At 37.8% G+C, this 22,000-nt stretch overlaps 1 protein-coding gene across 3 annotated transcripts in view; it reads right to left on the minus strand.

Moving 5' to 3' along the window:
• GPBP1 (GC-rich promoter binding protein 1) overlaps nucleotides 1-22,000 on the minus strand; it is a 71,621-nt gene that overhangs the window by 33,506 nt on the left and 16,115 nt on the right. For all 3 annotated transcript variants that reach the window (XM_025923542.2, XM_025923543.2, XM_086700623.1), the window contains exon 3: nucleotides 9,816-9,935. In XM_025923542.2, coding sequence (XP_025779327.1) covers nucleotides 9,816-9,878 — 63 coding nt within the window. In that variant the 5' untranslated portion in view covers nucleotides 9,879-9,935. The remainder of the gene's footprint in view (nucleotides 1-9,815; nucleotides 9,936-22,000) is intronic.

The raw sequence follows: 22,000 nt of genomic DNA on the forward strand, positions 1-22,000 counted from the left end.
AAAAACTCATGTGGCCATAAACAATCCTTAAATATTCTCCTGTGCCTGATATCAACAGCAGCTCCTGAAAGTCAATGTGTAAAAAACGCTTAAAAAAATTGGTTTCATTCTGATAAAAATTCATGATTCTCCCAACACCTGAGCAGTATTCTGTTATGCCACATGTGGCAAACGATGCTGCAAGTAATGGTGACACCGTCTATGCTTCTTAACCGAACTAATGTAAAAGTTATCCAAAACAAGCTTAGTAACAAATCCCTAACTAAACTGATGTGTACCCCTTCAACGTTTCTATGTGAGGGAAAATAAGTCATAGATTGTCTTCTATTAAGGATGAGAGTTGATTTTTGGACCACCTATTATCCTTATAAATGTAGGTTAATGACACCAAAATTCAGATCAGTTTAAATTCTCGAGTGCATTTTAATGGATAATACAGAAGGCGTAGACCATATACTGTCTGGCTGAAAAATTACCTATTGATCCACTCTAGGACTTGTTCACATCCAGCTGAATCCTGGCCTCACCTGGCTGTTAGGGATGTTAACAGTAGCCTTAATTAAATGCTGTTTAAGACAATTAAATGAATTTTGTTCTAGCCTCTATCAAAATAATCAGAGTGGCTGGCTGAACGGTAGTCATATGAAAATACAAGTTTGGCCAAGAACACACAGAGCTGATTGTAGAGCTGTTGGGACAGGCAATCCACCATAGACGGTGAGCATTTCCTTCTGTTCTAATATGCCAAAAATGCAAGACCTTCACTGCTCTTTCTATGGCCCATTTCTCAAGGTGACGTTTGCAGTAAGCACCATTTGAGGGATGATAGGTAACATCCTTCTCTGGGACAAAGAGCAGGCTTATTATAAATTCCCCACTCAGCACCAAGGGTAGCATCCACGTGGGCCCTTCCACGTCAACTACCCAAAGTTTTAGGGGGCATAAAGAATCAGTGCCAATATCATACTTGTCATGCTAATAAGTAATAAAGCTCTTGGTCACTGACTCAGCAGTCTTCTCCCTGCATCTATATTACCTTGCAAGTAGGATAAAACCCAGATCCTTCACAGATTGACATATAGTCAGCAAAGTAACGTAAGAATAAGACATATAACTAACGGGAGAAAAAAAAAGAGAAATACAATAGGACTAAAAAGGTAGCTAGGAAACTTATCATTTGTGAATAAATGATTGCCCAGGCTTAAAAATCCAAAATATAACACAGGGTAAGAATTAAAGTTGCTAGATACAATACTAGCACAAGATACAATATATCTGCAACGAACAGTAATAATAAAGTCTTTTATTTTTTTTTAATGTTTATTTATTTTTGAGAGAGAGAGTGAATGAGCAAACCCATGGGAGGTAGGTAGAGAAAGGGACAGAGAGGATCCAAAGCAGGTTCTCTGATGCACAGCTCAAACTCACCAACTGTGAGATCATGACCTTAGTCAAAGTCGGACTGGACACTTAACCTAATGAGCCACCCAGGCACCACTTACTATTTTTTAAGTAAGCTCTATGCCCATTGTGGGTCTTGAACTCACAACCCCAAGATCAAGAGTCACATGCTCTTCTGACTGAGCCAGCTATGCGCCCCAGTGATAAATCTTTTTAAAATACTGTTTAAAATAGCAACAAGTACTGTGAAATACTTGAATATACCTAATTCATGAAAAACTGGAAAAAAACTCTAATTTTAAAGACATTAAAGATGACCTATACACATATATACATAGAATATGTACATACATGTGTGTAATGATGTGTATAATTTTGTCCTAAACTAATAAGAGGAAAAAAAGCAACCCAAAAGAAATTAACAAATGACGTGAAGAGGCATTTCACAGAAATGTTAACTCCTTGTCCAAGAAACAAGGATTTGCAGAGAAGTTAACTGTGATAAAATTTTGGCAAGAATTAAAGTAAAGACAATAGTTCTACACAGCATACAAGAGTATATATCACTACACCACACAAAAATGAATTTGGCAATATCTAACCAAGTCCCAACAATTTTTCTTCTAACTGTAAGTTGGAGCCTTCTATTGAAACTGGTCCACAGAGAAGCAGAAATCAGCATCACTTTGAAGAATGTTGGAATTAGGGTCTCATCCAAGAACTACTGAAATCAGAATCTGCATTTTAATAAAATCCCCACGTTATTTTCTTATCCATTCAAAGTGTGAGGAGGGGCGCTTGGGTGGCTCAGTCAGTTAAGTGTCTGACTTCGGCTCAGGTCATGATCTCGCAATTGGTGAGTTCAAGCCCCACATTGGGCTCTGTGCTGACAGCTCAGAGCCTGGAGCCTGTTTCAGAATCTGTGTCTCCCTCTCTCTCTGTCCCTCCCATGCTCATGTTCTGTCTCTGTCTCGCAATAATAAATAAATACTTAAAAAAAAAAAAGTGTGAGGAGCAGTGCAGTAACCTAAAAAATTCTTAATTCATGTGTACAAGGACATATTACAAGAACATTCCAATGGAGTGACATTTTAAACAATCTAAACTTAAATGGACAAATCTAATACAGAGACAAAAAATAGGATACCATATAGAGTTTTAAGATAATTACACTAATTCTGCAGATACCAACATGAGAGAAAATTTTTCAAAAATATAATGAATGTAAAAGATGCAGACTTTATATAAACGATAATTACTAATAAAAAACATATATAACAATACTATTTGACATTTGCATATGTAGTTATAAGAACATGCACTGAGAACACCTGGGGAAAATAAAAACAAAGGACTGTGAAGAAATAACAACAGTGGACTTCACTGCATACATAATGCCTTACTTCCCAAAGAAGTAAAAGCTGACATAGCAAAATGTTAAGAAAGGACTGTCTTGTGTTTTTAATAAGTATTCATTTAATTATTATCTGTACTCCTTTGTATGCTCTAGTATTTCATTAAAATATTCTACATGGTGGGGCACCTGGGTGGCTCAGTCAGTTAAGCATCCGACTTCAGCTCAGGTCATGACCTCACGGTTTGTGGGTTTGAGCCCCGCAACAGGCTCTATGCTGAACGCTTGCTCAGAGCCTGGAGCCTGCTTCAGGTTCTGGGTCTCCTCTCTCTGCCCCTCCTCTGCTTGTGCTCTCACTGTGTCTCTCAAAAATAAATAAATGTAAAAAAAAAAAAAAAAATTTGACATGGTTTTTTAAAGTCACTTTTTTTTAATTTTTAAAAAAATTTTTAATATTTATTTTTGAAAGAGAGAGACAGAGCGCGAGTGGGTTAAGAGGCATAGACAGAAGGAGACAGAATCCGAAGCAGGCCCAAGGCTATGAGCTGTCAGCACAGAGCCTGACACGGGGGGCTTGAACTCTTGAAGCAGGGCTTGAACTCACAAACCCCAAGATCATGACCTGAGCCAAAGTTAGACGCTTAACTGACTCAGCCACCCAGGCACCCCTCTACATGATTTTTTAAAGAATTATCAAAACATGTACTGAATTCTTCAAACACTACATTGGTACACTTGAAACTAATATAACACTGCATGTTAACTATACAGGAATTAAAATAAATGTAAGAAGAATTATCAAAACAAATATTTACTACATACAGCAAATTCTCCAATATGAAAAAAGAGGTCACAAATCACTAAGAAATAGATTACATGAATAAGCAGTTCTTTTTTTATTTATTTGAGAGAGAAAAAAAAAAGAGTACATGGATAAGAGTGGGGAAGGGGCAGAAAGAGACAGAGAATGAATCCCAAGCATGATATGTGCTGTCAGCAGAGCCAAAGCCAAGACTCAATCCCACAACTGAGAGATTATGACCTGAGCCAAAATCAAGAGTTGGACGTTCAACAGACTGAGCCACCTAGGTGTCCCTGAACAAGCAGTTAAGAAACTCTTCGTAACACCAAAATACACTCAACCATAATTAAACAATGCAAATCAAAACAATGAAGTACTATTTTACATCTAATTTCACAGAATGTGAAAACAACCAGTTTTGCCAAAACTGAGAACACTAGCCCCCCTCATAAAATTTGAAAGCAATTACACATTACCAAGCAAAATGTACAAACCCTCTGATCCAATGATTATACTGCTAAATTTCACCCTACAAATATATCTGAGAGATGCCTAAACCTACAGCTTAGTCCATTAATATGTAAACTAATTAAATAACCCATGTAGAAATATTCAATAAAAGATTACACAGCCACTGAATAGTTCAATCTGTATGTACTGATGATCATAGAAAGATATTGGCGAGGCCATCTCTGAAGAAAATTTCTTTTATCCAAACCAGAATAAAGATATTCTGGTGTAAGGGCGCCTGGCTGGCTCAGTCGGTTAAGCGTAGGACTGCTGGTTTCAGTTGAGGCCACAATACTACAGTTAAGTGCATGGGATTGAGCCCTGCATCGGGCTCTGCACTGACAGCATGGAACCTGCTTGAGATTAACTCCCCCTACTCCCATCCCCTGTCTCTCTCTCTCAGCCCCTCCCTCTCTTCCTCTCTCAAAATAAACTTTGAAAATATATATATTCTGATGTTTACACAAAAGCATTCTACTATTTAACAAAAGCATTTACATAAAAGCACTTTTGAAAATTAGGCTACTACCTGGACTCCTATCCTAGCTTTAGCACTTTGGGACACATATTCCTCTCTCTCAACCTCAGTTCCCTCCTTTGTAAATGGGAGGGAAAAAAAGAGAATTTACTGCCTATGATTTTTATTAGCATTCACATCAAGTGTTATATACAGTCACTGGCATATAATGAGGACTCAAAAAAAAAGCTATTACAACATCTGTAATAAGAAACCATCTCTATCGCCCTCTTTACCTTTTACATACTTTAAATATTATCCTGGATTCCTTTTAAAAAATTAATTTAGCAATGTTTTCTCAGATGCTCACAATATGAGTCCCTAGTTAATAAAAACTTTACATAGTAAACAAGAAGTTTCAATGAACTCCACTACCAGTCTGACTGAACTTTCTGATCCTCTCTTTAGCCTGAACTTTAAATTCTTGATTTCAGCTCAGGTCATGATCTCACGGTTCCTGGCTTTGAACCCGAGTCAGGCTCTGCACTGACAGCACAGAGCCTGGATGGGATTCTGTCTCCTCTCTGCCCCTCCGCCCCCTCATGCTCACTCACTCTCTCACAAAAATAAACTTGGAAAATAAAAAAGTTTTGGTAAATATTAAACCACTATTTTTTAGATGCTGCCAAAAAAGAATACATAATGCACTAATGCTAGTGACAGAAGTAACTACAAAATACTGAATATGAATATGTATTAACTGCAGTGGAAGGTCACAAGTTTAATGTCACTTTTTATTTAAGAAGAATAAAAATTCCCATATTTTCTTATTTCCTACCACCCATTTGCTCTTTTAGTATCACACCCCTGGAATCTTCCTTCTTTTTTAATTTGTTTTTTAAGTGTATTTATTTTGAGAAAGAGAGGGAGGGTCAGGGGGAGAGAGACTCCCAAGCAAGTTCTGCGCCATGTGAACAATGAGATCATGACCTGGGCCGAAATCAAGAGTCAGACGCTTAACAGCTTAAGTGACTGAGCCACCCAGGCACCTTCCCCCCTACTTTTTTTTTTTAAGTAGGTTTCACACCCATTGTGGGGCTGCAACTGAGGACCCCAAGATCAACAGTTACGTACTCTTCTGAATGAGCCAGCCAGGTGCCCCTGGAGTCTTCCTCCTTCTAACAATACTATGAAAGGATACTTCAGAGCAGCCTATTACAGGGATCATTTTATCATCCTTCCTCGAGTAAGACAACTAGAAGGACAAGATTCTAAACCAAAGAGTTATTTAAAATTTTCCAGTATCTACAACCATTTCAGTTATGCTACAATAATAAAATTGTTACTTTTTAAATGTTCTTTAAAATGCAACTCAGGACCTATTAAAGGATGACAGTATCAGTAACAATTTACATTTTTTTAATGGAATAAAAGGGAACAGAAAACCACAAGAGAATATATTAGTGCACCACAGGTATACTGACTTTTGTTTTAGTTACACCTGTGTGTATACAAAAACATTATGTAAAATTTACTTTTTACTGGGTCCCAATCAACAGCTCAAGTAAAGAAGGTTATGCCAGACATATAATCAACCACATGCAGTTTATAATTTCACCACATGATGGGGCTAAAACTCTACACACCTCAGAAAACTGCTAAAATGCTCTTCTAAAAACATTTTTTTTATTTCAAGTCCTCTTATCATCCCTTCAAACAACAAATAAATAAAAGAATTCTGTTATGTTGAAATAGAGAAACCCACAGTCAATTAATGTCTGTTCCACTTATTTCATAGAAGATTAAAAGGGCTCTGACAGAAAACAAGAGGTTAATTATAAAAGAGACTCGATGAATAGTGAGACTTTGAGACATGAAAGGATAAGATGGAAAGTTTAAGAAGTCATTACTAAAAGTTTTGTGTTTGTCACAAAAGGTCTGGGTAAGGTCTAAACAAATAATTTCAACCACTGCTAGTTAAGAGTTCAAATACTATTTTCTGTAGGTAATTCAGAACAAATTAGAATTGAGATTCAGAATAGGCAATCCCAATTTTGAAAATCATCATCATCATTCATGTAGACCTATATCCAGAAAGAGTCAGGTTCAGGAAAGCAGTAAGGATTTCACCACATATAAATCTCAGATTAACATCTGAACAAAGACAAAAATTAATCTCAATTTTTTGAGCACTGTAAGTGATAAATCAATGAATTCTACTCCTAAAACCAATATTGTACTTTAAGTAACTATAATTCAAATAAAAACTAAATCAAAGTTTAAAACAAATAAATACATACATAAAAAAGAATTACAGATTAAAATGGCAGACCACAGGGGCACCTGGGTGGCTCAGTCAGTTAAGCATCTAACTCTTGACTTCAGCTCAGGTCAGTGAGTTGGAGCCTAACACTGGACTCTGCACTGACAGTGCAGAGCCTGCTTGGGATTCTCTCTCCCCCAGTGTCTCTGCCCTGCCTGTCTCCCTCCCTCTCTCAAAATAAATGGATATACTTAAAAAAACTTTTTAGGGGCACCTGGCTGACACAGTTGAATGTCCAACTTCGGCTAAGGTCATATCTCACAGTTCATGAGTTCGAGCCTCACATCGGGCTCTGTGCTGACAGTGAGATGCCTACTTGGGATTCTCTCTCCCTCTCTTTCTGTCCCTTCCCCGACTCACACTGTCTCTCTCAAAGTAAATAAAGCTAAAAAATTTTAATAAATAAAATGGCAGACCATAACACTTATACGTTAAAGTAATCACTTTTGATTAAAGAAGATGTATTCCCATACTTTTTAATATGTTGTAACTAACTTTCCAGGTACTGATAATTTTTATCAATTGGCTTGCAAATGAAAACAAGTCTTATACCTATTTCAGAAAAGGAAACAAAAAAAGAAAAAAGGAAGGTGGGGAGCACGAAACTCTTATGTATCCAGGCTGTGAAGTGGGCACAAATTAAGAATGACCCCTAAATGGCTAGATTAGAGCAGCTGGGTTTAACAGGGTGAGGAGCAAACTGCAGAGACCCATACCTAAGAGGAAAGGAGGAAAATCTGTAAGAAGTGATCTCAGGGGCGCCTGGTAGCTCAATTGGTTAAGCATCCCAACTGTGGCTCAGGTCATGATCTTGGGGTTTGTGAGTTCTAGCCCCTGGTAGGGCTCTGTGCTGACAGGTCAGAGCCTGGAGCCTGATTCTGGTTCTGTGTCTCCCTCTTTCTGCCCCTCCCCCCACTCATGCTCACTCGCACTCCCTCAAAAATAAACAAACATTAAAAGTTGATCTCACGGGTGCCTGGGTAGCTTAGTCGGTTAAGCATCCAACTTCGGTTCAGGTCATGATCTTGCTGTTAGAGGGTTTGAGCCCATGTCAGGCTCTGTGCTGACAGCTCAGAGCCTGGAGCCTGCTTCAGATTCTGTGTCCCCTTTCTCTCCCCTCCTCTTCTCATGCTCTCTCAAAAATAAATAAACGTTAAAAAAAAAAATTTTTTTTAAGTGATCTCAGTAGCTTAATCAACAGAAGTCTCCAATCTCAAATCCCATTTTATAGGCTATGAAATGAGATGTTTAATCATTTGACGGCATTCCAAAATAAGTCCTATGTCAAGAAATGGAATAGGAAATGCACCCTGGATTCTAGTCTAGGCTCACAGTAATTGTATGAACAACAAGGAACTCAATTAACCTTCCGGAGAATCCATCTGTACAAAATTATGAGGCAAAACTATGGACCAATTATTATGATCTGACATGTCCTGACTGAGGAACGACTTTCCAAAGTGCAAAAATTGTTCCCATAAGAGCTACTTTTAACAACTGTTTTTCTAAGAACTGTCTGTACCTCAAAAGGTCCTAGGTGAACACCTTAGCATGGTAGAGTATGATTAACAGGCAAACAGATGATTAAGACTCTCTCAATTCCTTTGCGTTATAGAAAAAACAAAGTCAAAGACAATTATTAAGCCAGACAGATGGATTCTAACAAATTCCAAGGTCCCTCTCTTACTTAGCAAGCTTTTTAAGTGTTTATTTTTGAGACAGAGAAGGGCAGAGAAAGAGGGAGACAGAGGATCAGAAGCGGGTTCAGGGCTGACAGCAGACACCTGATGTAGGGCTCAAACTCAAGAACCATGAGATCATGACCTGGGTGTGGAAGACAACTGCAGTGCCTCACAAGTCTTATTCCAACTATTATGTTTGGGTTTTTAAGTAAAAGGAACATTTCTTAGATTACTGAGGCCTCATCTATAACACTGCAAAGTTTTCATTACTCCTGAAATTTTAGAGCTGTGCCAAAGTCTTATGTATCCGAAAAAGTCTTCTGGTTGCATGGAAAGACTTCAAAGTCCTCAAATTTTTCTTAAGAATAGTACAGATAGGGGGCCCTGGGTGGCTCAGCAGGTTATGCGTTCAACTTTGCCTCAGGTCATAATCTCACAGCTGGGGAATTTGAGGCCGGGCGTTGGGCCCTGTGCTGACAACTCAGAACCTGGAGCCTCTCCCTTTCTCTCTGCCCCTTCCCTGCTCACGTGCTGTCTCTCTCTCTCTCTCAAAATAAATATTAAAAAAAAATTTTCTTTGAAAAATAGTATAGGCAAAGGTAAGATGCAAAAGTAAAGTTCAATGTACCCAACAGGTCTGAATAAAAATGTGTGGGGGATGCCTGGGGGGCTCAGTCAGTTAAGCTTCTGTCTCCTGATTTCAATTTACAATCATCTTGATAACAGGGTTTATGGGACAGAGCCCTGAGCGGGCTCTGTGCTGACAGCATGCAGTCTGCTTGGGATTCTCTCTCTCACTCCCTTGCACATGCACGGGCTCAAATAAATAAATAAACTTCAAAAGAAAAAGCAAAATGTGTACAAATTTGATTAGCACAAAAGACAACCAAAGTAAATGAAACAAGTATGGTGATGGTATACTAAAACTGACAAATTCAACATGAAATAATTTTGGGGCGCCTGGGTGGCTCAGTCGGTTGAGTGTCCGACTTGGGCTCAGGTCGTGATCTCATGGTTCGTGAGTTCGAGCCCCGCGTCGGTCTCTGTGCTGACAGCTCAGAGGCTGGAGCCTGCTTCACATTCTGTGCCCCCCCCGCCTCTCTCTGATCCTCCCCCACTTGCATTCTGTCTCTCTCAAAAATAAACATTAAAAAAAAAAAGAAAGGATTTAGATGGTAACACAAATTTTCTCCTCAAAAATACTAAGGCTTTACATTTAAGCTACCTTTGTGTAGAACATGAACTGAGAGGCACACAAAAAGACAGAGAAATGCAAGAAAGAGTACCTTTGTTGATGATGGTGGAGTAGGAAAATTAAGCCAGGCTGGAGCAAAGTCATGCTGCGCCATTTAGGTCCAGTCTCTCCAACTCAGTGAAACAAGGCTTCAACACCTCATGGCAAGTCCCTGTCATATAAAAATGGAAGGAAATTAGACCTGGAGCTCCTTGCCCAATTTATCTTCTTATGCTCTCTTCTGAGTGACAATGATCTTACTACTGTAAGATTCCAATTATAATGAAATTCTGAAATAGGCAAAAATACAGTAACAAAAACTAGATCAGAAGAGTGGGGGTGAGGGCCTGAGGCGTACGGGTATGACTGCAAAGGGAAGGAGGAAGTTTTTGAGCTAACAGGGTTTTTATCTTGATTGTAGTTATACAAATGTACCCATCTGTCAAAAATCAAATTGTACACTTAATACTGGCCAACTTCAGCGTAAGTAAACTATACCTCAGTAAACCTTATTTTTTAAAATTACAATGGTCTAATCACAAATAGACTAGACATCAAGTGTCTCTAGATGTGACACATGAAGATGCACAACAATGTTACCTATAATACATTCTTGCTTCCACCCCAGATGTAACCTGAAATCTGATCTAACTACCAACTTTCAGGAAGCTCAACAAAGAGGAACAAATTAAGGACATCTGAGGGAAATAACCCAGCAAATCCAGATCACAGGATACCGGACAGGTCAAATGATCTGCATTTTTTTTTCCCCCAACAAATAAATGGCTGTCAATATGCAAATAATCAAATACAACAGGTGGGCCTTATACAGATCCTTACTCAAACCAACCAACCTTTAAAGAATGAATATTATGAATCAAAAATTTAAACATGAAGTGAACATTAAATGACATTAAGAAATTATTAGTCAATTTAGATATAATAATGGTGTGATGGTGGTATTTAAAAGAAATACTGAAGTCTATTAAATTGATCCACCTGGGATCTGCTTTAAAATTAGCTTTAGGGGTACCTGGGGTGGCTCAGTCAGTTAAGAGTCCCGATTCTTGATGTAGACTCAGGTCATGATTTCAGTTTCTCAGATTGAGCCCCAGTGGGGCTCTAAGTGGACAAAGAAGAGCCTGCTTGGGATTCTCTCTCTGCCCCTCCCCTGCTCAGACATGAGTACGGTCTCCCTCTCAAAATAAACATTTTTTTTTTTAATTTGCTTTAAAAATCATATAATGTTCAACAGGGGTACAGGCTGGGACACCTGGGTGGCTCAGTCGGTTGAGCGTCTGGCTTTAGCTCAGGTCATGATCTCACAGTTCATGAGTTTGAGCCCCGCGTCAGTCTCTGTGCTATCAGCTCAGAGCCTGGAGCCTGCTTCGGATTCTGTCTCGCTCTCGCTCTCTACCCCTCCCCCACTCCTGTTGTCTCTCTGTCCCTCAAAAATGAGTAAATGTTAAAAAAAAATTTTTTTTCCTAAAAAAAGGCTGCACATGTTTATAAATGGTAGTACAAGGAGGTGTATAAATACTTTTTCCCTAGTCACATGTGTATTTGAAAATGTCCATAATTAAAATGGCTGTTTAAAATTATAATCATCACAACAGTCATCTTCAATATTTCAGGAGCTACAGCTTTTCTGCACTCTAAATTTAACTTTTTGGGTGCCTCTATCAACTCCATCAAAGTTTCAAGTTGCCAGCCCAATCTAAACAGGAAATTCATAGTTTTTGTTTTTTTTTTAACGTTTATTTTTATTTTTGACACAGAGACAGAGCATGAACAGGGGAGGGGAAGAGAAAGAGGGAGACACAGAATCTGAAACAGGCTCCAGGCTCTGAGCTGTCAGCACAGAGCCCGACGCAGGGCTCGAACTCACGGACTGCGAGATCATGACCTGAGCCGAAGTTGGATGCTTAACTGACCAAGCCACCCAGGCGCCTCTGTTTGTTTGTTTTAAATAATGCAGAAGCCAACTGGACAACTGTACTCCTTTCATTATAAAGCTTAGACTACCAGTTGATGAAGGAATCAAATTTTCTATGCATTACCAAGGTCTGAGTTTACTAATGACTAATGTATTTACAATTGCATAATCTCAACAGTGAAATAAAAAAAAAAAAATAATAATCGATACCATTGTTAATCTTCCTTTTTCCAAATTCTTTCAAATATAATTTCTATGGCAGAATCCTTCAGTCACACCAACTTGCTAAAATACTTTTTAAAAAACATTCTCAAATATTACGGAAGTAGTCTTTTTTTTACTATTCCAAACAGTAGTGACCTATTTAAAAATTTAAAGGTTAAGGTTAAGAGTGGCCAAATACAGAAATAGATACAAATGGTTAACTCACTATGATAATGAAAATGTTCAAATACTAAATGCTTGTATGAGCCATGAGCCCAATGTGGAAAAACCTTGATAAAATCTGAAAAATATGAGACAAATTCCAGTAATACGTTTATGAAACAAATGGAAGAGTATACTTAACTACATAAAAATTCAAACAATCCAGTAAACTCTAATTCTGTCATCTTACACTACATTTTCAAGTTTTCTGAAATTAAAAGTAAAACTTAAGTGTCTTTGGATATACAAAGGATTTTCATTATCTATTCTGAAATGAAGCTACAAAGTAAGCTGCTCTGTGATGTTTGTGACAAGATGTTACTTTTCCAACAACTTTTTGTTGGAAACTCATTAAAATTAGTTTCAGTAACTGAATGGGAATAAAAAGTTTTTATACTTTATATCAAAAATTCACAGGGAAATGCAGATAACCTAAAATAACCAATAATTTAAAGCTTATTTTAAACAATCTTCGCTAACTTATATGCTAAAAACAATCCCTAGGTGGCAAATCACTGTTATTACATATCCATTTCTGCAATATCTTTAAATGTGATTTGAACCTAGTTTTTAAAGAACAAAGTATGAATAGCTAATGGTAGAAATTTTCACGTTCTGAAAAAAAAGGTAAAAAACGCTTAATTATTAAGGCATTTACACAGTGTGTGAAGGAATTATGATATGCCACCCCAAATTATGCCATTTTAACCTAACAGTTTTGAGCTAAAGGCATTTTAGTTCCTGAAATCCCTTATCTATCTAAAAGCAGAGCCTCAAAAAAAAAAAAAAAAAAAAAAAGGGGCGCCTGGGTGGCGCAGTCGGTTAAGCGTCCGACTTCAGCCAGGTCACGATCTCACGGTCCGTGAGTTCGAGCCCCGCGTCAGGCTCTGGGCTGATGGCTCAGAGCCTGGAGCCTGTTTCTGATTCTGTGTCTCCCTCTCTCTCTGCCCCTCGCCCGTTCATGCTCTGTCTCTCTCTGTCCCAAAAATAAATAAACGTTGAAAAAAAAAAATTTAAAAAAAAAAAAATAAAAAATAAAAAAAAATAAAAGCAGAGCCTCCCAAAGGATTTATGATTCCGCTCCCCTGGAGCAACTCTTCTCTACAAAGGAAAAAAAAAAAAAAAAAAAAATTCAGTCCCAAACGGAGATATTCCCACAAACTATCATTTCTCCCATCAATTTTCCTAAGGGTCCATTTACCTATCTTTCCCAAGCCATCTTGTTTTTCCATTATTGCCCTTTCTCCCCTCCCTCTCTCTCCCCAATGGAATTAGGTAAAGAGTTATTTAGCAAATTCTAACCATCCCTAAATTACTCCCCTATGAGAGAATATTCTAATAAACTTTTATTTGTTTTCTCTTGTTAATCTGTCTTTTGTCAGTCTAATTTACAGTGCCCCAAACCAGGGAACCCAGGAGGCTACAAGAAATTTTACCCCCTTACCTGTATAAAGGCAAATTAAATTTTCAAAAGTGCCACCCTATCATTTTCTTTTTAGCCACACTTAGTGCCATCAGAATTCATTCTTACTTTCCCTGCATAATATTAGGAGACAAATTGTGCCCCCTTGCCCCCACAAACTCCCATATCCAAATTTTAACTGCCCAACCTCAGAATGTAACCATATTTGGAGATAAAGGCTTTAATCAGATGATTAACTTAAATGAGGGTGTTAGGGTGGGTCCCATTCCAATTCTCTGTGCCCTAATAAGAGGAGAAAATTTGGACACAATGAAAGACACCAGGGTTGCACAGAAAAGAGACCATATGAAGAGGCAACAAGAGGGTGGTCATCTGCAAACCAAGGAGAGAAGTCTCAGAGGAAACCAACTCTGTTGGCATCTTGATCTTGGACTTTAAACTTCCAAAACTGTGAGAAAATAAATTTATTTAAGACACTCAGTTTGTTTTTGTTATGGCTTCCCTAGTAAACGTTAAAAAGAAACAAAAGACCCAAACTGAGTCACTTATTCTAAGCCCCACATCAACAAACCAAGACTTATTTCTATGTAACCTGACTGTGCTTTCAGACCTTCCCAAAAATCAAATCTTAGCTGGTCAGTCTGGAATTTCTTGGTCAGCACTAGTGAGGTAATCACCTGATAGACCCCTTCCATTCCCTAATGGAAGATATAGTAGTCCACTTTTTCCCTGTCCCTAGCCTCTTCTGCCTATAAAAGCCTGCCATTTTGTACAGCTCCTAGGAGCTCTTATCTATTTGATAGATAGGATGCTACCCCATTCATGAAACTGAATAAAACCAATTTGATCTTTAAATTTACTATGATGGATTGTTTCTTAACACAAATGAATACAAAGAGTATCAGAAATACGCTCATCAAAAATGTTTGTATATAAAAACTAGTACTTACAGGAAACTGCTGGGGTGGGAGGATGTAAATAACCAGTAATTCCAGGTTATTAGGAAACTTCCACCAGATCCATTAGGTCTGATGGGCCCATGTAGACATAAATAATTAAGAGTTTTAAAAGCTGATGGTATGGGGGCGCTTCGGTAGTTCAGTCAGTTGAGCGTCCGACTTCGGGTCATAATCTCACAGCTTGTGGGTTCGATCCCCGCATCTGGCTCTGTGCTGACAGCTCAGAGGCTGGAGCCTGCTTCAGATTCTTTCTCTCTGCACCCCCGCCCCCACTCACACTCTGTCTCTCTCAAAAATAAATAAACATTAAAAAAAATTTTTTTTAATAAAATTACAAAAAAAGCTGATGGTATGAAAATACTAATTTCTAATCTCAACCAACTTACAACCTGTTCATGAATAAATGCCTTCAGTCTAAAACATCAACTATTAAAAAAATTCTCCAGGGGAAAACTGGTTCTGAAAAAACCCTAATTGAAATACCGTATATTTATAAGTGTACGCACCAGACTTAAATATCCAAAATGGAGTTCTTCAGATTGAAAAATGCACTGTGGCAAAAAGTACACAAGTAATATGATTTTTCCTAATTCCTATAATGTTTTTACTTCTGAACCCACCAAAAGTTTGTGCCAAATATTTTTAATGAAAACCTCAAATTTAGATGAACAGTGAACTTACTATCCTTATAATGGTTTACATTTCAGACACCATAAATAAACTTTAAGTCACAAAGCACGTCAAAAACATGCAAAACCAACTAACAGCTAAGGCATTTTAACTTTTTAACTAAGAAAGATTTTTAAGAAAGAACACAGGCTTCAGACTCTGTCCTAGATTCAAATCAACTCAGTTACTAGGTTGGTTGACTTTGGTAAGTTAACACCAAAATGTTTCTTCTCTTTGTCAAAATTTAAGACAACTACCAATTACCTTTCAAGATTCAACATGATAACTATTAAAGTTCTAAAAACACAACTACCCTTTATTATCAGACTATCTACATAGAACCCTTTAACAAGGTTAACTTTTTCATTTAGCCAAACTGTTCACAATCCTTCATTAATAAGGTAAGAACCAGAAAACAACTATTCAAATTCACCTGTGAAATACTTTTTTAGTATAAGCTTAGTTTAATATATTAGATTTTATTTAAAAAGCGGGTCTTCCTCTTCCCACTTATTATCCCAGTTATTATATGGGAGAAAAGCAGAGGAGCCAGGGGATCCAGATCTTAACAGGCAGAGTCAGTAAGAGGGTATCAACACCTGGGAGTGGCCCAGCACAGGATGTCGATATCAAAACAAAGTGAGGAAGGGTATCCACGGAGAGGGACAGTCAGGGATGGGACACTGAGCCCAAAAGAGTAGTAAGGAAGGCATCCATGTGCGGGGGAAGAAAGGAGTGATCACAGTCAAGAGGCTAAGCTGGGAGAGGTGGGTATCCACATGGGGCAGGTGACAATGGCTACAACAGAAAACTGATTATAAACAGGGGAAATAATCAAGTAAGTATTCAGAATAATGAAAGGTAAGTTTCATACTATTCAAAGAACACAGCAACTAGTAACAGAAACGGTGAAAACTAAAGAGAATGCTGTGGTGTTGTAATGTAATGTATCACTATCATGAACAATTAATTCAGTCATATTAACAATATTAAGATACTAAAAAATAATATTAAGATACTAATGTTCACATATAACCATAAAGGTAAATATTCCTGTTTCTGTATATATACCTCCCCCAACTCTGCAATGAGAGAGCCTGAGCATAGTGACTCCAATAGCAATGAGCATACTTAACACTGGGCCTCGGCTTCTAAAAATGGTTTTCCACTAAACAAAACCAGGGCTTTGAAAAATAGCTGATTCCAGGGCTGGGGAAAGAAGATGACAAAATAAGCCCAGAATATTTTATTTTAGCAAAAAGCAAAGAAATGTCTAAATAATGATTACAAAATATCAAAAGGACATAGAAACCAGCATGAATGGGTTCCCAGTGGCCAAATCAGGGACAAGACGGACATTAAAATAAGAAAACACATGTGAAGGACATCAACACAAAAATGACCAAAAAAGGAACTCCAAGAGCCTACCCCTTCACAGAAACACCAAAAAGTCAAGCAAAATCTGTCAAAATCAGCTTTGTCAGTACTCTGAAACAATCAAAAGGGTTACAGCAATCAAGCAAACAATGAATCCAGAAAACACAAACTTAAAAACAGTAGAAAAGGTTTATAGCATTTTTATTTGTCATTGACTCCCATCTCTCCCTAGCATAGTGGAGGTCCCGAAGCCAGTGTGAAACCCAGGTTTGCTTCTGGAGTCAAGTAGACCTTATTCTCAAAGGATTATGTTTGTCTGTATAAACCTGTCTGGGAGCTAAGGAATAACCTGAGGTAGCTGCCTTTGTTTTACCTACCATGCAAGGAAAAACCGCTAAGCTAGAGGCATTCCTCCAAAACATTATACAGCAAATCAACAACCTCCTCCCTGGGACCAAGGTTTATAATTGAGTACACAACAGCACACCCAAAGGCTGTAAATAAAGGCCAAGAGAGAATTTCTCTGGGAAATTATGACATTGCAGAGAACTCCCTTATACCAGGAGACTTAGAAAACCACACATATATGCCCAGATCAAGACACTTGCTCAGAAAAAAACCCTGAGAAAACCCTCAACTTTCACTTCAGATTGATCTTTAGTTTCAACAAGAGCAGGAAATGAAATCTAAGTTGTAAACTGTGTGGCTAACCATTCAAGAAATTCCCCAACAAAGACCCAACAGGCAAAGACTGGGAGAGTTAAATTACTTTTTAATTTTCCTTTATTTTTATTCCTTTTTGTCTTCAGACATGCATCTCCAACAAAACACTAGCTGAACATGGTTAAAGGTGTCTCTACTTAGGTAAAAGTGGCTCTTGTTTGAAAAGCTCTCAAAGTAGCAGTATGTGCAGACAGCAGAAATAAAACTCCTACTGTATTGCACTGAAATTAGTTTCTGTAACCGATAAATCTTCAGTCAAGTCTTATTAAAAGCTGCAACCTGTGAGCACTAAAAGTTGGTTCCTTGTTTGACCCAACAAGATCTGTGAAAAGATCTGCTATCTTTAGAGAAGATAACTTACTGATCTTGATATTCATTTACACTTTTACATTGTGTTCACCATGAATTTTTCCATTAATTCTTTTAATTTTATTAAAATTTTAATTATCTCACATTCTCCTTGGCATACATTCTCCTTATGCAAAACCCAGAAGTATTTTTGGTTATTTTACAAATCATCTTTGAGATGCTAGTCCACAGTCTTCCTGGTGTTGGCCTCAATGAAATAAATTCCTTTCTTGTTTCACCCCCAGTCACTTTTCTACCTTTGGATTTTGTCAGCCTTGAGGGGCTGAGCCTGGTGTATTCAGGACTCTCAGAGCCAGGTGCTTTTGCACCTATCTCTGCACCCCAGCTACAAAAAGACATGTAGGACACCATCAAACATACCAACGCCCACCACAGTGTAAGTATATAACATATGCATACTATCTATTAAAATTCCAACATCCTTTTTCATAGAAACAGAAAAGGCATTCTCAAATTCGCTTGGAACTGCAAGGGATCCCAAACATCTAAAACATTAACTGCGAAGGAGAGTACATTTACAGAACTCACATTTCTGCATTTCAAAACTTATTACAAAGCTACAAAAATAAAATCACAGTAGCATAAGGATATATAAACCAATGGGATAGAACAAAGAGTCCAGAAATGAGGTCATACATGTATGGCCAGTTAATTTTTGAGCAAAACACTAAGAACATTTAATGGGGGAAAGAACAGTCTTTTCAACAAATGATGCTGAGACTGGTGGATATTCAATGGACTACACTATTCACACCACATACAAAAATAAACTCAAAATGGATCATCAAACAACTATAAAAGCTATCAGAAAAATACTAATAAAATAAAATAAAATAAAATAAAATAAAATAAAATAAAATAAAATAAAAGCTACCAGAAGAAGATAGGCGATAAAGCTCCATGACTTTGGATTTGTCAATGGATTTTTACATGACACCAAGAGCATAAATAGCAATGGGGGGGAAATGGCCTTCATAAAAATACAAAACTTCTATGGCAAAGGGTATTATCTAGGAAGTGGAAATACAACTCACAGGATGGGAAAAAATATTTGCAAATCCTATATGATAAGGATCTAATATCAAAAATATAAAGGGGCGCTTGGGTGCCTCAGTCGGTTGAGCGTCCGACTTCAGCTCTGAGCTGGTAGCATAGAGCCCAATGTGGGGCTCAAACACACGAACTGTGAGATCAGTCTGTGACATTTATTCTATAGTTTTGTGAGTCACATTTCTAATTTTTGAGAATACTAGGACATCCTGTTCCACTGAAACTGTTTTCAATGTTGTAAAATTCTTATTAATATTTAAGTAGGCACATACTAAGTGCTAAGTGATTTCCAGACTTCCCTAATACGAAATGAAAGAGACCTCTCCCCCAATAGATTGATTCCATAAGTCTTAAACAGAGCCTACAAATGTTTTTAAAAAAATTTTTTTTTCAACGTTTATTTATTTTTGGGACAGAGAGAGACAGAGCATGAACGGGGGAGGGGCAGAGAGAGGACACAGAATCGGAAACAGGCTCCAGGCTCTGAGCCATCAGCCCAGAGCCTGACGCGGGGCTCGAACTCACGGACCGCGAGATCGTGACCTGGCTGAAGTCGGACGCTTAACCGACTGCGCCACCCAGGCGCCCCTCAAATGTTTTTAAATCAACATTTAAAGTGATTATCATAGGGGCACCCGGACAGCTCAAGTCGGTAAGTGTCTGACTTCAGCTCAAGTCATGATCTCTCGGTTTGTGGGTTTGGGCCAGGCGTCGAGCTCTGTGCTGACATCCCAGAGCCTGGAGCCTGCTTCAGATTCTGTGTCTCCATCTCTCTGCCTCTCCCCCTACTCATGCTTTGTCCCTCTCTCAAAAATACACAAACATTAAAATAAATAAATAAATAAAGTAACTAAATAAGTAAAGTGATGATCATCAAGAAAGGATGGTAAATGCTGCAATAAACATCAAGAAAAAAAAAATACTTGCCTAAGGACCATGGCCACACTAAAGAAAAATATTCTATAGTTTGTTATTTTACAGTTTGGACCATGAAACAATGCCCAGTATTTTCAGTTATCGAACTCTACTTAAAATTATAGATTAGACGTTCAAATATAAGAAAACATTAAAAAACTTCACAAGAAATCTAGAGTATTACAGAGGCGCCTGGGTGGCTCAGTCGGTTAAGCAACCAACTTCAGCTCAGGGTTGTGCTGGGGTCTGCACTAACAGTATGGAGCCTGGTTGGGATTCTTCTCTGTCTCCTCTTTCTGTCCCTCCCCTGCTCACTCTCGCTCCTGTAAGTAAATAAACTTAAAAAATAAAAAAGAATGTATCCCACATTTACAAGGGTACTACCATTATTTCTAGTAGGAAAAAAAAAAAGAAACAATGCACATGAAAAGATCTGGTTAAACAGACATTAAGCCATCAATATAAAAAGAATGGAATAGCTATAGCTTTACATACATTATGAAATAACTATCCAAAATATTTCCTTAAGAAAAAAAAATAGGCTGTAGAGCAAGGTGAACCTCATGCTACTACTACTTACGTTAAAAATAATATAAAGCGCTTACACACATTACAGCTCTCCAGAGAAGTACATAAAACAGTGGTTTCTTCAGATAAGAACAAGTGCTGGGAAATAGGCATGAGGGGGTGATCTCTAAAAATCTTTGTACTTTTTGTAATTTGTAATGGGTGCATATGTTCAAAATAATTTTAAATTCTGTTTACTCTGACTTAACTTTATCATTTCTTGAATCCTCAAACTAACATTACCTTTTTCTCAAGCCAAATAAGGCTGAAAAGCAGCAAACAAGTTTCAACCAATGAATTTATAAAATGAACCTAACACTATGAGCTAGTCATTTCACAAAGAGTTCAGAGATCGGATCCTTCACATGAAATCAAAGATTTGGAAACTCAAGTACCTTGATTTATTGATTATAAAGACACTAGCTAAAAATACATAATATACATATTATGCACTTATAATACATATATATAATATACATAATATATACACACATATACACACAATTAACTAGGCAATTTGCATAGGACTTTACAAGTATCTCATTTAGTGCTCAGTACACCCTGAGGATACTGATAAAATATTTTCTTCAAAAAAAGATAAATAGGTTTTTGTATAGATGTGAAACCCATTTTAAAGTTCCCAAGGTCAAAAATAAATAAGTAAATAAAATTCCCAAGGTCTGGGGCACACGGGTGGCTCAGTCAGTTAAGTGTCCGACTCGATCTCTGCTCATGTCATGATCTCATGGTTCATGAATTCAAGCCCCACATCAGGCTCTATGCTGATGGCACAGAGCCTGGATGGGATTCTGTCTATACATCTCTCTGCCCCTCACCTGCTTGTCTTCTCTCTCAAAATAAATAAGCTTTGGGGCGCCTGGGTGGCGCAGTCGGTTAAGCGTCCGACTTCAGCCAGGTCACGATCTCGAGGTCCGTGAGTTCGAGCCCCGCGTCAGGCTCTGGGCTGATGGCTCAGAGCCTGGAGCCTGTTTCCGATTCTGTGTCTCCCTCTCTCTCTGCCCCTCCCCTGTTCATGCTCTGTCTCTCTCTGTCCCAAAAATAAATAAACGTTGAAAAAAAAAAAATTAAAAAAATAAATAAATAAATAAGCTTTACAATGAGAAAAAAAAAAAAACTTTCCAAGGTCCCACCAATCAGTGATAAGTGAAATTATTTTTTAAAGCTTTTTAAAAAAATGTTCATTAATTTATTTTGATAAAGCAAGCACAGGGAAGGAAGAGAGAGGGAGAGAGAGAATCCCAAGCAGGCTCTGGACTGTCAGCACAGAGCCTGACACAGGCCCTGATCTCATGAACACTGAGATCATCATGACCTGAGCCCAAGTCAAACGCTTAACATACCAAGCCACCCAGGTGCCCCTGAAATTCATATTTACATATTTACCTATTTACATACTGTAACTGAGAATACATTAAGTACAGATCTTACCTTATACAAAATATTAATCTTAGTAAGAGCTGTATTAGTAATTCCCTAAATTCTGTGTGTTAGTTTTAGTCTCACCTGTCAGGCACTGCCTTGAGGTACAACTACAACCATATAAAATACAATCGTAATCTCCCAAACACGTAGAAGAGCAATAGTTTAAGGTACCACTGCAGTCCTAACTTGCTTTCCACTAACCTAAGCCAACTTTGTCTCCAACCGAAGCTCCTTTCATCAAATTGCCTTCAAAGTCCTACTTTAAAGGACTAACTTGAAAACATTTTCACTCACTTGTCCCCATTTCTACAATGTTCTTATAACAAGGATTCATTTTAATGAAAAAGACCAAAGAGTAATTCATGTGAAAAATCTGAAAA

The sequence above is a fragment of the Puma concolor genome, chromosome A1 (genome assembly GCF_028749965.1).
Source record: "Puma concolor isolate L17-30 chromosome A1, mPumCon1.1.hap2, whole genome shotgun sequence".
Classification (NCBI taxonomy): Eukaryota; Metazoa; Chordata; class Mammalia; order Carnivora; family Felidae; genus Puma; species Puma concolor.